Here is a 15,702-nt window from a genome sequence, read left to right on the forward strand (position 1 = left end):
CCTGCTCTACCTCTTGAGCTACAGACACCCCTTCTGGGGTGCAGCTGTTCATTCAGCTGTTCCATTCCACTGAAGCTTGCTCAGAAATGGTCTCATTTCAAGAGTGGCTGTCAAGAAGCCATTCTCAATGAGGGGAAAGGGGAGAAAAGGCTGTTATATGCCAGATCAGACTAGAACTGAACTGAAAATAAGTGGCAACAGGTCTTATGGAGTGATGAATCCAAATTTAAATGTTTTGGTTCAAATTGTCATCAATATGCACAAAGGAAGTCAGGATAGAGATAACGCAGTATCTACAATCATCTTTAAAACATGATGGAGGCTCTGTCATGGTTCGGGGCTGTGTTTCAGCCAGTGGTGTTGGAGGTCTTGTCATAAGCGATCCACCATGCAACAATATACGATATAACAATACAATGCATGACAATGATCCCAAAAACAGTGCTAACACAGTTAAAGCCAGGAAAGCACAGTGGAACACTATCAGTCATGGACTGGCCTCCTCGGGGCCAGCACCTCAACAGTGTGAAGTAGTGTGGGATCATCTTGACAGAGTTCAGGCTGTGTTGAAGAATAAATGTGGTCATACTAATTATCGATGTTCAAGCTCATTAGAATTGTACAACCTCAGTTTTTGTCTTAAATGCTGTATTTCCATGTTTGTTTGTACATGTTTCAATAAATTCCAGCACCTATTTCCCATTTTCTTAATATAATATAAAAATATAAAAGATCTTAAATATAAATAAATGAGAGGTGACACTGGACTTTTGCTTTGTGTCTTTCAGTTTAGTTTATTAGACACAACCACAATCATGGGGAAGACTGCTGATTGACAGTTGTCAAGATGAAAATCCACAACAACCTCCACAACGAGGTTAAGCCACAGAAGGTCAGCGCTGAAGAGGCTGTTTGCAGTGTGATGTATTGAAGCGTAATAATAGAAGGTTGCCTGGAAGGGAAAAGTGTGATAGTAACAGAGATGATCGCAGCCCAGAGAGAATTGTCAAGAAAAGTCAACTGAAGAGCTTGGGCTTTACAAGGAGTGGACTGAGGCTGTTGTCAGTGCATCAACCGCTACCATGCACAGACATCTGCAGGAAAGGATATCCAATGTTGCATTCCTAATATCAGGCCATGCCTGAACCAGTGACATCAGCAGCAGCATCTGACCCTGCTGAGGAGAGAAAGAACTGGACTGCTGCCCAGTGGTCCAAAGGTTTCAGATGAAAGTAAGTTTTAAATACAATTTGGAAATCAAGGTCCTAGAGTCTGGAGGAAGACTGGGACAGAATCCAAGGTGTTTTAAGTCCAGTGTGACATTTCTGCAATCTGTGATGATTAGGGGTGCCATGTCACCTGCTGGTGGTGGTGATGGTTGGTCAGCTGTGTTTTATCAAGTCCAAAGTCAACACTGCCCTCTACCAAGAGATTTTAGACCACTTCTTGCTTCCATCTGCTGACAAGATTTATGGAGATGATGATTTCCTTTTCCAACAGGACTTAGCACCTGCCCACAGTGCCAAAACTAGTAATAAATGGTGTGGCATGTCTGATTGGGCAGCCAACTATTCTGACCTGAATCCCACAGAGAATCTATGATTTCTGTCGAGTACTGTGAGTACGATGAGTATGATGAGAATCACCCAGCCCAGAAAAACAGAGGATCTCAAGGCCGCTATCAGACCAACACCTCAGCAGTGCCGGAACCTGATCCCCTCCACGCTACGCATCATTGATGTGGCACTTCATCAAAGAGGTCACAACCAAGTATTGAGCATATAAAATGAGCACGCTTTCCAGAAGTTCTATTCTAAATCCTTTTTTGATTGATCTTAAGAAATATATCTTGAGCTACAAACCATAATAATCAAATTAAACTTAAAGCAAAAAAGGTTGAAATATTTACATTTACATGCAATAAATATAAAATACATCAAAGTTTATCTTTTAGAAATAAATTAGGAAAAAATAAAACTTTTTTACAATATTCACATCTTTTTTAGATGCACTACTAATGCACAAATACCCCTGACAAAAACAATCACCACATTGATTATGATGCCTTTAAATTCACTAATAGATATAAGCATAATATAAACATATCTAAGGTTAGGTTTTTTTGAAAGGCCGGCATTATGGTGCAGTGGTTGGCACGGTCACCAAACAGCTAGAGGATTCTTCGCTGAGGCTTTTCTGGATGGAGGGTTCAGGTTTTCCCGCACTCTGTGTGGATTCTCTCTGGGTACTATAGCTTCCTCCCACAATCTAGGTACATGCTAAACTGTCTGTCCCTCTGTGTTGGCTCTGTAATAGATTAGCGACCTGTAAATGGTTAACCCTGCCATTCGCCCTTTGACGACAGAGACAGGCTGCAGACCCACCCCCGTGACCCCGAATGGAGAGGCTGTTCAGAAAATGAATGGTTGGATGGATTTATGGTTATGAAAATCAACGGATCTTTCTGGAAAGTATTCCATGTCCAAGTAAGAAAACGCTGTTTTCCCCAGATCCATCATGCTTTTATTAAAATGACTTTTATCCTTTTTACGTGACAAAGAAAACTCATCACCTTCAATGTTTATAGTGTTTTCACAAGTTTCTGTGTATGTAGTTTCTGTAGGTGTTTCAGACTCAGGTGTTGTATAATTGGTAGATTATACCAAGGACTTCGTAGAAAGAGCCCTAAAACCTCCAATCATAGCCGGGCTCCAACGTTATAGGAAACTGATATATATATTCTTCTCCTCATGCCGTTATAAAAGGAATCAGATATCAAAGTGGATAGAAAAAAATCTATTATCTAAAAAGTCTGACACACTTCTGTGGCCCAGACAGCAAGAAATCTATCATTTATTACACCTCGCGAAAATGAGCTTTTCCCCTTATCATCGCTAATTATCGCCTCACTCATGTTAAATTGGTTATAACTTCTTTTTTCTTTTCAGCTTTAAATTTTCAAAACCAGATAAGATGCCCGTGTAATATATGAGATATACTTTCTATTACATAAGAAACTTACTGTAAGCTACATCCCATAGTCTAATATATCTGTGTCAAACATTTTCAAAAAGCCATGAAAAACCCGCACTGTGAGTCAGGTGTAGTCAAATTATAGACTATAAAGAGGACGGTGCATTACAGCAATATCATTTCCATCTATGTTTTGATCTTAAAGCATGTAAGTTACACTCATGATACACTGTTCTTGTTCATTACCGTGACTTTAAACTTAGAAAGATCCTGGAAAGCTCCACACACCTTCTAACCTCACACAGCTCCCTTAAGAGGAGCTCCCTTAACATGCAGGCCTAAATTTAGCCTGCAGATGGTTTCTGGCCTGTTGGGGAAGTGTGTGGGAATGGAAGGTCCTCAGGTTTAATAAGGAAGCAGTTGTGGTCAGCAGACACACATGAGTCTAAAGTCTGCTCTCTCTAAACAGGCTTTGTATTGCACTAAGGTTTTACTTCCCATAGTAGGAGGCTTGTCTCTTTGTAATGTTTTAGACTGTGGAAAGCATGCAGTCAGATCAACAAAGTTTTAAGATTCTAATTTTAAGTTTAAGTTTTTGTACGTTTTGCCTCTATACACAGATCAGACAGTCAAGATCTGATTGAAGTGCAGACTTTCAGTTTTAATTCAAGGGTTTCATAATCCCAATTTGTGAGACTTAAAAGTAATTTGGCATACATTATTAATATATAGAGAGTGTTTTACCTGGAGGAAAATCCTTTGCAGTCAGTTACTGTCTGAATCACCAAATCTTTAGTTTCTTCCTTTGAGATCTTATGCCAGGCCTTTCCTGTAGCCACCTTCAGCTGCTGCTTGTTTGTGGGTCTCTCTGCATCCAGTTTGTATTAATAACTGAAAAGCATTGGGTTGAAATCAGCTGATCATTGAAGGTTTTCCCTTTAGAAACTGCCGGATTTGTTTTGCAGTGTGCTTTGGGTCATTATCTACTGGTACTGTGAACTTCTGCCTGATCAATTTTGCTGCATTTGGCTGAATCTGAGCAGAAAGTATGCCATGTACACCTCACAATTTATCCTGTGACTTCTGTCAGCTGACACATCATCAATAAAAATAACAAAGTCCTGGTTCGATGGGCACCCATACATGCCTTTTGACAGGTAATGTGATATGCTTCAGTTTAGTTCTCCTCTTCTCTATACTTTTCTCTTCCAGTCATTCTGGGAAAAGTTTTTTCTGTCCAGGCTTTGATGATGATGCACTTACCTCCTTGGGAGTGTTCCTCACTAGTTGGTGTAAAGTTGTTTTAACAACAAAGGAAATAATCTGTGATCATCCACTTCAGTTGTCTTCTGTCGTCTTTTAGGTCTTTTGGCATTGCTGAGCTGGTCAGTGAATTCATTCATGTCAAGACTGAACCAGATAGTTGATTTGACCACTTCTGAAGTTGTTGCTCTCTCTGTGGTAGGTTTATTTTAATTTTTCAAACTAATGATGATCTCCATCACCTATATTACTTTGGATTTCCTGTTAAGAATTCCAATGAAGAGCTACAAAAAACAAGTTTGACACTTGGGATCATCTCCAAATATTATATCTGCTTTAAGACCAGCAGTCACCTGACCATGACACCACTGTCCAATTACATTTGAGCCTCTGAAAATGGGAACTGTGGATGAAAATGGCTGTACATCTTAAAAAATTATTGTAGTGCATTTCTTAGACCCCTTGACCTAAAAATTGTTGTGTCACTTTTGGGCTTAACTCTATGTTTTTATTGTCTTTGGTCAGGCTGGGATCCACCTGTTTGTTTATTTTTCAGTTAACAGTAAGCAGAAATTGGCAATATCTGCGGCCGCAGGTCGTGTGAGGAAGAGAGACAACCCAACTGCAGATTACGCAGGACAACAGGAACCAGTAAACAAAAACGAGCCATTTATTAAGGCTGATACAAAACAAGCAAAACCAAAATGAACTGCGAACCTAAAGTGGGAAATACTAAAAACACAAAACTTGAGAGACAAAAGGGCAGACGAGAAGAGACTCCGACAAGGGACACGGAGAGACTGAGACAATATATACACAAGCTGGGAACAAATTAGACTTAACAAGTAAGAGAAGGAAACTGATTGTAAAACACAAGAGACAAGGACTATCAAAATAAAACAGGAAACACAGTGAGATGCAGACTAAGACACACATGATGCAGGGAAATAGTGAGAGGGCACGAGAGAGGGCGAGAGAGAGATGGACAGAGAGCAAGGGACAGAGAGAGAGAGAGCAACACAGCGAGGTAAATAAACAGAGACGAGACTCTGAGGAAAAGACAGAAAGAGGGGAGCGCTAAAGGAAACCAAAGGACCTAAAATAAGCCTGAATCACAAGAGATAAATAGCATAATGAGAAAATTCATAAGAAAAACTAAACTAGAAAACGTAACCCACTCTTCATGATCAAAGCAATAATAAATTAATACGATTCACAAAGTCCAGAATACCAAACACTGGGTCAAAGACCTGGAACCATGAAAAAAATAGTAGATTTCCCTGATTTTACAGAAAATAGAAATAAAAAAATAACAGAATATATTTAAAGACATGATCTGAGTGGACTCTGCTGAATTTACTTTCTGTTACTGTGGTGCAAGCTCCTTCACTCCTGCAGATACTCGTCTTTTGTGTAGAAATTGTGTACTTTCTCAGTCAGTGATTTAATTATATATCAGGAGGTATTGATCTCCAATTACATAACCACAAATTATTAAAAGTACAAAATACACGAGGAAGCTGACTCTCTAATTTGGGTTCATTCGAGTGTCTCTAGTAATTGACTACCTCATACAGGACCATTAGTCATGTCACTCATGGGCCACTAAATAGGCCTGACTAATAAATCAAACACGATCAACGTTTCCATTAAGAGCATGTTTTTAGCATCATGATTTGTGTCTGCAGCTGGCGATTTTAGTGATACTGAGCACAGCCGTGTGATCGTCCTGAGAAAGTTTTTACTAGCAACAGTGTTCCCATACGTCTTCTCCACATTCACACAGTCCTTATAAATTTTATACTCACTGCAAACCGACTGTAGTGTTTGTACGTAGCCATCAAGAGGCTTTAGATATCTGCCACGTTCTCGCAGTTTGCACACGACATGTCTTTTACAGGAAGACGGCGCCTTGTGTGGTGTGACAGGAAATGTGTTTGCATGCCCTGTGTGTGTGTGTGTGTGTGTGTGTGTGTGTGTGTGTGTGTCTGTCTGCATGCCTGCCTCATACTTTGTATGTGGTTTTCTTTCACCACATATTGAACTTTGGTTTTATATTTTAGCTCATATTTCTTTTACTGGTGCAGCATAAGCGTGCATATGATGGCTTTTATTTTGAAACAAGGACATTTAAATATGGAAGGCATTTTAGACATAAACTCTGATCCATCTACCTGATACTAATCACAGTAAACAGTAAATGGACTGGTACTTATTTAGTGCTTTTCTACTGTAACTGAGCACCCAAAGCATTTTTAACTACAAGCCTCATCCACACTTTCATACAGGCACTTTTTTTCTATACCTAAGCACCTTCTTACACACTTATACTGCAATGGATGCATAAGGAGCAGCTTGGGGTTCAGTATCTTGCAGAACAACACTATAGGGCGCTACAGACTAGAGTAGCTGGGAATCGAACCATCGACCTTCTGACGGTAGACAACCCACTTTGTCTCCTGTGCCCCAATGCTTGAATGAACTTTACTTTAACAATAGAAAATAAATAAAATAATAATAGTAATGATGATGGCTGGGGTAAAATTTAAATGTAAAGTCCAATAATATTGACGCTGAAGTTGAAAAATGGTGACAGTGATTTTGTCATTTAATTTATTTTTTTTTTAACTTTACTCGCCTATTTTACTTTTTACTTACTTATATTTTTATTTTTCTGTTGAATGACTAAAGTTTTTAGAATTGATCAGGTCCTATTTCAGTCTCAAGGCCTTCGTCTTTGTCTTGTTTTTAGTAATCTCATTTTTACAAATCTCTTTAATTTCATTAAAGTTGCATTTTGTTTTTGTATTAGTATTATTATTATTATTGTTATTTTTTCTGTTTTCTGTTTAGGGTAGCACGACGGTGCACTGGTTAGCACTGTCACCTCACAGTAAGAAAATCTTGTGTTCAAATCCACTGTCTGGTAAAGCTGATGTTCTCTCTGGCTTTTCCCACAGTCTAAAGACATGCATGTTAGGCTAAGCGGGGATACTAAAGGTGTGAATGTAAGCATGAAGGGTTGTCTGTCTGTCTATTTTGGACCTGTGACAGACTGGCAACGTGTCCAGGATGTACCCAGCCTCTCACCCTATGATAGCCTTTTAATTACAGCAATCCAGCAGGTATTCCTCCTGAAGTCCACAAAACATTTTACACTGTTTCAGTGGACCATAACAACTATCATAATGTCACATTTATGTGACAAAAAGGGGATCCACACAAAAGCTTTACTTGAACAATAGATAATTTTTTAAACATAAGCTAACCAAGACATAAAACATAAAATGGGGTGGATGCCAAGTGCAGTGGAAGAGCGAGATTGACCAGTTTTTCTGATCCAGGTGTTATAACCTGGAAAGCCTAGGCAGGTTGCATTAGCTGAGGTCTCCCCCATGCCAGCCAGTCACCATTATGAACAGGCCAGGACTTTCATTGAGACAACAGGAGGGCTGTCACAGCAATGACACAACTCTATTAAAAATAATTACATCTCTGTTTTGTTTAATAAAAGGCTGACTCTTAGTCTAGATGGATAACCTTGATATTTTCCTTTTTTTGTGTAGCTGGCTATTTCGATAATTGATTGGCCTTTTATGTTGTTTTTGAAGTAAAACTGATTTAATGTAAGTTATGAAGTGTGAAGATGTGTGTTTTTGTGCAGGGAGTGCATTTTTCACCTGTTTTTTTTTTTTTTTTTACATTTTATACACTGTACTAAACAAATAATTGAATATTGGGGGGCGTTTCTTCAATAATGATCACTAGTTTCGTCTCTAAGCTGAACATATGGGACATTATTGAGGTCTACACTGTTTTTCATTGGTGGGATTGGCATGTAGCAAAGATACATGTCTGTACTTGAACCTGTGGCAGTCAACAGCTAAAAGCTCTAAAGCCATGATATCCCTTTATTTTCATTTTAGCCCCAAATGGCACAAAAACTGTACACCGAGAACTGCCAGCGTCCGCTGATCCAGTCCCTGTTTTTCACCACTAGGTGATGCTAATGCATCGTGAAAGCTGACGCCTACTGACTTATTGGGGAGGAAAACTGGTTGCACAGTCAATTCATGGTGGACTCAAAACGTTTGAGAAACCACACAACCATTTGAAAAGTTTATTTCTACCATACACAAACTGTACAACACAGCGCATATCTTTATTATGAAATATTAAAAGTAATAGGAAGTTTCAATTTACAAACTACCTTAACTGAAAAAGCATTACATTTTAATGTAAAAGAAAAGAAAAATACAGTACAATTTCATATCATACTAATATCGTTCCACAAAAAAGCATTTCACATTACAAAACATCAAATACTAACAGGGAAAAAAATAAATATTATTCACAAAACTTCCTGAGCAAACAATGTGTGGTATAGGAATTACATATAAGAAATTACAAAGAAAAAGATTGTTAGATTTAAAGACTGATTCAGTTTTTAAAAGATTAAAATTGTTTAAAATGTGTCGAGTATTTGGATAAAACGGGGTCTTGTTTTTCTGTAATTTGGCTCTTCTGCTGTTACATTTTCATCTTCAAAATGTCCTAGGCTACATGTCGTTGATGTCTTTTTGCAGAAATTAAAAGAAATGTATTGCTGAAATGGATAGCTCTTTTTTTTTTATCTGGGGATTAACCAGCCTTTTCTTTTATCAAAGGTCAGTATGGGCAACTAAAAACACAAAATAACTCATATACAAAAGTGCAATTGATGCAAACAAACAACTGATTAGCCAACAACTATCATTTTTCTATATTTTTTTATTTTTATTTATTTTTTGCTTGTAATGATTGAAACTAAAATGCAGGTTGCAGTGGTCGTCAGCTCGGTTTTGAAATAGCTACTATTCAAATCTGCCCAAGGATGTTCAAACTGTAAGACTGGCTGAAATGTTAAGGCCTTTAAGCAGATAAGAGATATCCACTCCTTCCTATTTGCCCCCTCTCTGCGCTATCAAAGAAAAGAAAAACAAATTAACACCAGACTTTCAATCTCAGTCATGATATTTCAAAACCTGACTCTGAGATTACAGCTACTGAGACAACGGCTTTCAAACAGTCATCAGGAACGTTTCCGCCTATGAAAATAATTGTACTGTATATTAAATCAGACACCATTCACATAATACTGTCCTACCACAAAACATAGTACTTGTATATTTTTATGGATTCATATACATTTAGGCACATACTATATGCACACTCCAAAGTGTGCACAGAAGGCAGTTTAATATCTATATTTTTTTGTTTTGTTTTTTAAAAAAAAGAAAGACATCTTGACAAAGTGATCGTTTTGATTTTTGTTGCACTCTTTTTGTGGTCACACTATGCAAAGCAGTATCCGACATTCAGTTCACAGAATGATGTTGCATTTTTGCTCAGTGTCACCTCCTCATTGCATTCAGCTGTTATTGGTTGAGTAGAAAAAGGTACAGTACATTTGCATTGCAATTTCTTTTTTGTTTCTTTTAAATCTTGGTGTTCACTTTGTCTTACCATACATTCAGTCTCCAATAAGGAAAGAAAGCAATGCTTAAAAACATTGATGCTTAGTAGTTTTGGTAGGTTTTCACTTTGAAGGGAGATTCAACTTATGTTCTAATAATAATAATAATAATAATAATAATAACAATAATATAGGTTTTTCAACACTAGGTGGCGAAAGTATGCCATGAAATTGGAATGTGCTTCTATGTAATTTACAATGTGCAGAAAGTCAAACTGATTTCTCAAATATTACGCATTTACAGTTTTTAGAAATAAATAAAACTCGAGGAAATAAATACACTGATGAACAAATATAGTAATAAATAGCAATAATATAAGAGTGACATGAACACATATAGATTAAAATCAAGCAAACCATACAAAATAATTAAGTGCAAGAGGGGTTAAAAAAAAAAAATCTCACCAGGATAAACATATCGAGTGAATGCAGAAACAGTAGAAGCATTACAAATCTGGCTGGTAATTTTCTCAGTGCAGTGTATTTACCGGAAAATGCCAAACACATTTCCGAAAGCCTTGTCTTATACATGCAGCCAAGCCAGCACTCTTCAGTAAAATAGAGCTATCTAGTGTCATTATCCCAAGTCAAAGAAACCTCTTGGTAGCTCCACAGCTTAAACATGGATGCCCTTAATAGCCTGTTTGATATTATCCAAGAGGGCCTTGCACTCTGGAGAGTATTCATGCTCCGAGTTGTTGTACATATCAGTTAATGTGTTCACATAGGCTTCAAAATTATGCTCACTGATGGGCCCCTGCAACAAAAACATGTTTGACTATTAGTGAAAACAGCACAGCAGAAATGACAATTTCAGGAAAATGATTATTTATTTTTTTCTGAACAGGTTAAACACTGTGAGCTGGAGTGGATACTGTGGTCAAGGCTTACTGTACCATTTGAGGCAGCTGAATGTCTGTTAGACTGTTAATGAGAGCTTGGCTTAGGCGAGCCAGCTCCTTCAGTAGGCTATCGTTGTGCTGTTCGATCATCTTGTTTTCCTCTTCAATTGTCTTCAGGTTACATTCCATAGAGGAGATCTGCTTTCGGGTACAAAACAATGGGGATCTCATCAAATTGAGCGGGCAAAGATCTCGCGCCTTTATTTTAACCAATGATTTTTGTGAGAGTAAATACTTACCTGGGTTTGGAGCTGCATCATGTCTGCTTCTATTTTCATGTTGGATTCGTTCAGTTCTTTTATTTCATGATCCAGATGTTGAATATCATCTTTGTTTTCAACACCTGGGTTAGAGGAGATAGTCTAATTTATTATGTTCCAGCAGAAATCACAGATTTTTTTATTCATTTAGTGGGTTTTTTTGTACCAGTATATGTGTCACTAATAGAAAAAAAACTTGCCATGCCAAACAAAATGTCAGAGTAGCTTACCACTGCTGGCTTTAAATTTGATAGTCATCATCTCTTCCTCGGAGTACTTTTTCTTGATATTTTGTGCGTTCAGCGGGCAACCGGACAAACTAGTTCAGCAGGCCATAAATGACAATTTTAGACAGGAGAAAATCACCAAAACTACTAAACTTTAACATCTTCAAGACTGTGGATAGAGTAAGACTGCAACATGTCGACTAGCGGTATTGTTTAGAGATAAAATGGAGGACAGGCGGCCTCACCTTCTGTGAGTGGCAAACACATTATTGGCATGTCCAAGGCCATTGCAGCCAGGCAAGGGACAATGGGGCAGTTCCTGTTTATTGGCCTTCCAGGCAAAGGGCATCCCATTGATGGACGACTCCTTCTGTCTTTTGGCAGCAAGTGGACAACTGCCTGCACTGCGGTGGGATGTGTATTTTCCCGATATATGGCCCTGTCCGTCACATCCAATTACCGGACACCTACCATAGTGACAAACAAAGAGGAGGAGGCGCTGAAAACATGCATACACTACGGAAAAATCTAACTAGCTTGCATTTAATAACATTTATTATTTTTTGTGCTACCCGCTGAACAAAATCATCCAGCTGTGCAAAAACAACAGCAACTGCTTTATTGTCAAACTGCAACAACAAAAAATCTCTGGGACCATTAAAATAAAAAAAATCTCTTTCAATAACTAGACCGGAAGATTTGTTAACCATTAAGTTGATTAATCCATCTAAATGCTGATTAAAAAATGAAGTCGCCAAAAACTAGAGATGGGCTGTGAATAATCACATTAACTGTAAGTTACTAATCCTCTAAACTTGAGTTTGAATGGACCCTCTGTTCACTGCATACATTTCCAGGTGGATGGTATTTGTGCTTGAAAACATAAGCACAACTCACATTGAATATCATTAAGAGTTTGTCAGTTGCATTTTCAGGCCTGTTTTCTGCAGGTCAGTAATGGAGTGACATGAATTACAGATAATTGTCATGTATCCCCTCATGCGAAAGAATGTAATTTGGAGGTGGCTAACCCTTTCCCTTATTGATAAAGGTGAAAGGTCACCTGAGATGATACAAATGGCACACATGCTGTGGAGTGCTGCTGCAAAAAGCCTGTTTCAGCATTTTGTTACTCGACAGCAAAGCAGCACTTAGAGGACAAAACAACACCGGTCCCATTACTTACATCTACCACAGGTAGGTAGCTTGATGCAAGGCACCCGGACAATGGAGGCATGCCATATGGCCCACTATTTACAATAATCTAGGAACATTTGCTACCCTCCCCCTTTCTCTCCCTTTCTCTCTTAATGTGTATGAGATCTATTCCAGTCTAATTCCTAAGCTCGTGCCCTTGCATTAGTAATTAAAAAAAGAAAAAAAAATCAGTGTCCAGATGTATAAGTAAACAAGGGCTCATATATCAGACTTTGGATTTAAGCTGCAAATCAATTCCATTATATTTTTTTTCCAATAACACTTTCACAGACAACAGTGATTAAGCTCCAAATGAGTGCAATGCCATCACAGCCAGCAATTCAACATTTTCTTAATATACTATAATTATAAAGAAAGCACTCAGTGAAGAGTGATAAGCCAGATATCCCATTCAGAAAATAGAAAAAAAATACAAAAACCCCGGTGAAATCCTGCAAAAAAAACCAAAACATGCTACTAATCCTTTGAAAATAATTCACTAATGTTAGGACAAGAGAAGTATTATTTTCTTTGTTTAACTTAATGGCCTCCAGGTACTATACCCCCGGGCACAAAAGCATGACGCATTTTCCCAATGTTTTCTGTTGTTTTATTTTTAAAACAGAAAAACAAGAAAACAAAAAAAACAAACATGACAGCATAGGATGAGCAAAAAAAAAAGAAAGAAAGAAAGAAAAAAAATCATACTTAAGCTCTTGCTCATCTTTGTCATCCTTGTTTGGTGTGAGCTTCAAACCTCCTTTTCTGGCACGTGGACATCCTGACAAGCTGAAAATGGTTGGAGACAGTGCGTTAACTTGAAAGAAGTCTATTCATGAGGTACAATAAAGGCTGGAATTGTACAGGCAGCCGTGAGGTTTAGGAAGTTGCAATTGTGCATGGTTTTTTTTAAATAATAAGTTTTACTGCATTAGCACATATGTAGCTGAAATGTGCCTATAGATGGAAAGATAGACAGATAAAAAGGCAGTCAAATGCATCCAGAAAAACAAGAAATCAAAAAGTGCAGCATGTTTTTAAAGTGAGACTTTCACCATCTGTTTGAATGCCATGCATCTGACAAATGTATTTCATGCTCAGTTGTGATGATTTCTCTCTGCTACCTTCTGTGCGAAGCATAGTTCCCAGTCACATGTCCAGATCCATCACAACCAGGTGTTGGGCACCTGCAGGTTGAGAGACACAGAGACCAGGTGCTTTTTACAGCAAAAGACTGGGAGCAGAGCTGGGGATTCATGCTAATATGCAGAAAAGTAGCACAAATAGAAAACAACTTCATGTTGAGTAAATGGAAATCATGCATAATGTGAAGTGAAAAGGGAAAGGAAAAGGAAAGGAAGGAAAACAAGATGACCCAAGCTGAAGCAAAAACAAGCTGCCTAGTTTAATGTGAAAAATCCTTTAGCAACAATAACAGTTTTCAGAACACATACTTTAGTTCCTGAGAGTTGGCTGCCATCAGTGATTTGAGTGTTTTGTCAGCCAGGGGACATCCAGACACACTAGAGAGGATAAAGAGCTAACAGTCATTTTAATTCACTCTTTGATCACGACTGAATTAAATAATCTTAATACAATGCGCTGCATATTTATACAAAATTACTTAAAAAAAACACAATTCCGCTTGTTCGTCACGAGAAAGCTTTTTTGTGTCATCGCATTTTTAGCACATGACATATGATGCAAAAAACCCTACGAGCTACAAGTGACAAGTTTTCACTTGTAATAATCAACATAATTAAACAATAAGCATTGTTTCCCTTGTCTATATATCTGCTAGCTGGTACTAATGAGAGTGTAATTAATTACAGTACCTCCGATGTGATGCATAATTCCCCGTCACATGGCCACTGCCGTCACAGCCTGGGGTCGGACAGCTGCATGAGAACACAAAGCATTTAATACGCAGATTACTCCACTTCCCACAGACTTTCCCAAGCTTGAACTGAATCTTTCTTATACAGGGGGAACCTTTTTATGTTCATTAGAGAGAAAAAAAAGAGTTAGTACAGCGGAAAGTTTAGTAGAAATTTTTCATTACATTGCTCAACATTCAGTTTAATAATGTCTCTGAATGTCACGGGGGGATCTGGGGGGTGCTGTGCTGCGGAAACTAGAGGATCCTACGTTTCTCGTGAGGAGACCCAGCAGAGCATGCACTCTAACTACAAAGAGTCAAGAGTTGTGTTAAGCTTAGGTCGGACATACGGGGAGAAAACTCACTTTTTAAATAGATACATTTCTTCTCCACATGAACCTGCAGACATACCAGTTACAATCATATGTAACACAGTGAGTTTCATTCCAGTGTTTTGACCCACTACTGGAACAAATGTATGGTTTGGAGTGACACTTTTTCTTATTTATACTGACCATCTGCCAGCTAAAAGGAACGGTCACATCACACTGGCTCGATAAAGCTGCTGCGAGATGTTTCGCTGTTTAATCCCACATACCTCAGAAGCTCTTTCTTCGAATCCCGTAATGGCAGCTTGGCCTTGGAGCTTAACATGCTGCTATCTCCCTGGTAGTGTTGGTCCTCCAAGGAGACCTGATCATAATCCTCCTGCTGAGACAGAAATAAAATAACAGCATGACCTTAACTGTCCAAAGTATCAGACATCACTCTGCAATGACCTGAAAGTGAATAATTAACAAAATCCCTGAATAATACTCTTAAAACAAGTCCTGAGGGTTGCGGTGCACGACGACGACGAGATTACACTTGCAGTAGTAAACCACACATCCATTTAAAGTCATATTTAATCCACGTGTTGTTTGTGATGTACAGACTCGACGTATGGGTCTTCTTTTCTGTGCCGTCACCAGATGTTGTGTGTGATGTAAAAGCAGGGCAAATGTGACAACTCTTAATACGTGCTACAAATGAATACCACCTGTGAGATCAAAAGAAACGAAACCTTTAGAGCTCAGATTAGACTCATTCAGACCCCCGGGCAATAGATAAGCACGTCCTCAGTGTAAATATAATTCATACATCTTATAGATTAACAGATTTGGCTCGAGCTTCTGCTTGGTCTTAGAACATGTCTCCATAAATGCTCTTAGAAACACTGCATGTCATTCAGCCTGGGGGCGAGGTCTACACTTGGATTTTTTTTCAATTTTTTTAGGTAGATTTAAGTTTATTTTTAGTCAAACTATTGAGTAAAACTGAGTAAATCTGGCAGCACGGATACATTTTTTTGTTTGTTTTAATTCCTATCTGTAAGGAAATGCAATGAAACAACAATCAAGATGAAAAATGAAATATCAGGACACTAAATTCCTGAAAATTCATTTTTTCCCCCAGTTTCCTTACAAGATCTGTGTAATCTGGATAG

General features: G+C 38.2%; 1 protein-coding gene across 4 annotated transcripts in view; it reads right to left on the bottom strand.

Annotated features, from left to right (window-relative positions):
* Positions 1-8,342: 8,342 nt before the first annotated feature.
* st18 (ST18 C2H2C-type zinc finger transcription factor) overlaps positions 8,343-15,702 on the bottom strand; it is a 41,108-nt gene continuing 33,748 nt past the window's right edge. For 3 of the 4 annotated variants that reach the window (XM_005476419.3, XM_019348455.2, XM_005476421.4), the window contains 10 exons: positions 14,815-14,927; positions 14,173-14,235; positions 13,792-13,860; positions 13,462-13,524; positions 13,046-13,126; positions 11,386-11,607; positions 11,144-11,232; positions 10,893-10,996; positions 10,648-10,794; positions 8,343-10,508 (listed from right to left, as the gene is read on the bottom strand). In XM_005476419.3, the coding sequence (XP_005476476.1) occupies positions 10,368-10,508; positions 10,648-10,794; positions 10,893-10,996; positions 11,144-11,232; positions 11,386-11,607; positions 13,046-13,126; positions 13,462-13,524; positions 13,792-13,860; positions 14,173-14,235; positions 14,815-14,927 (1,092 nt within the window). In that variant the 3' untranslated portion in view covers positions 8,343-10,367. The remainder of the gene's footprint in view (positions 10,509-10,647; positions 10,795-10,892; positions 10,997-11,143; positions 11,233-11,385; positions 11,608-13,045; positions 13,127-13,461; positions 13,525-13,791; positions 13,861-14,172; positions 14,236-14,814; positions 14,928-15,702) is intronic. The other variant, XM_005476420.3, reaches the window with a different exon arrangement.

The sequence above is a fragment of the Oreochromis niloticus genome, linkage group LG18, assembly GCF_001858045.2.
Source record: "Oreochromis niloticus isolate F11D_XX linkage group LG18, O_niloticus_UMD_NMBU, whole genome shotgun sequence".
In the NCBI taxonomy this organism is placed as follows: domain Eukaryota; kingdom Metazoa; phylum Chordata; class Actinopteri; order Cichliformes; family Cichlidae; genus Oreochromis; species Oreochromis niloticus.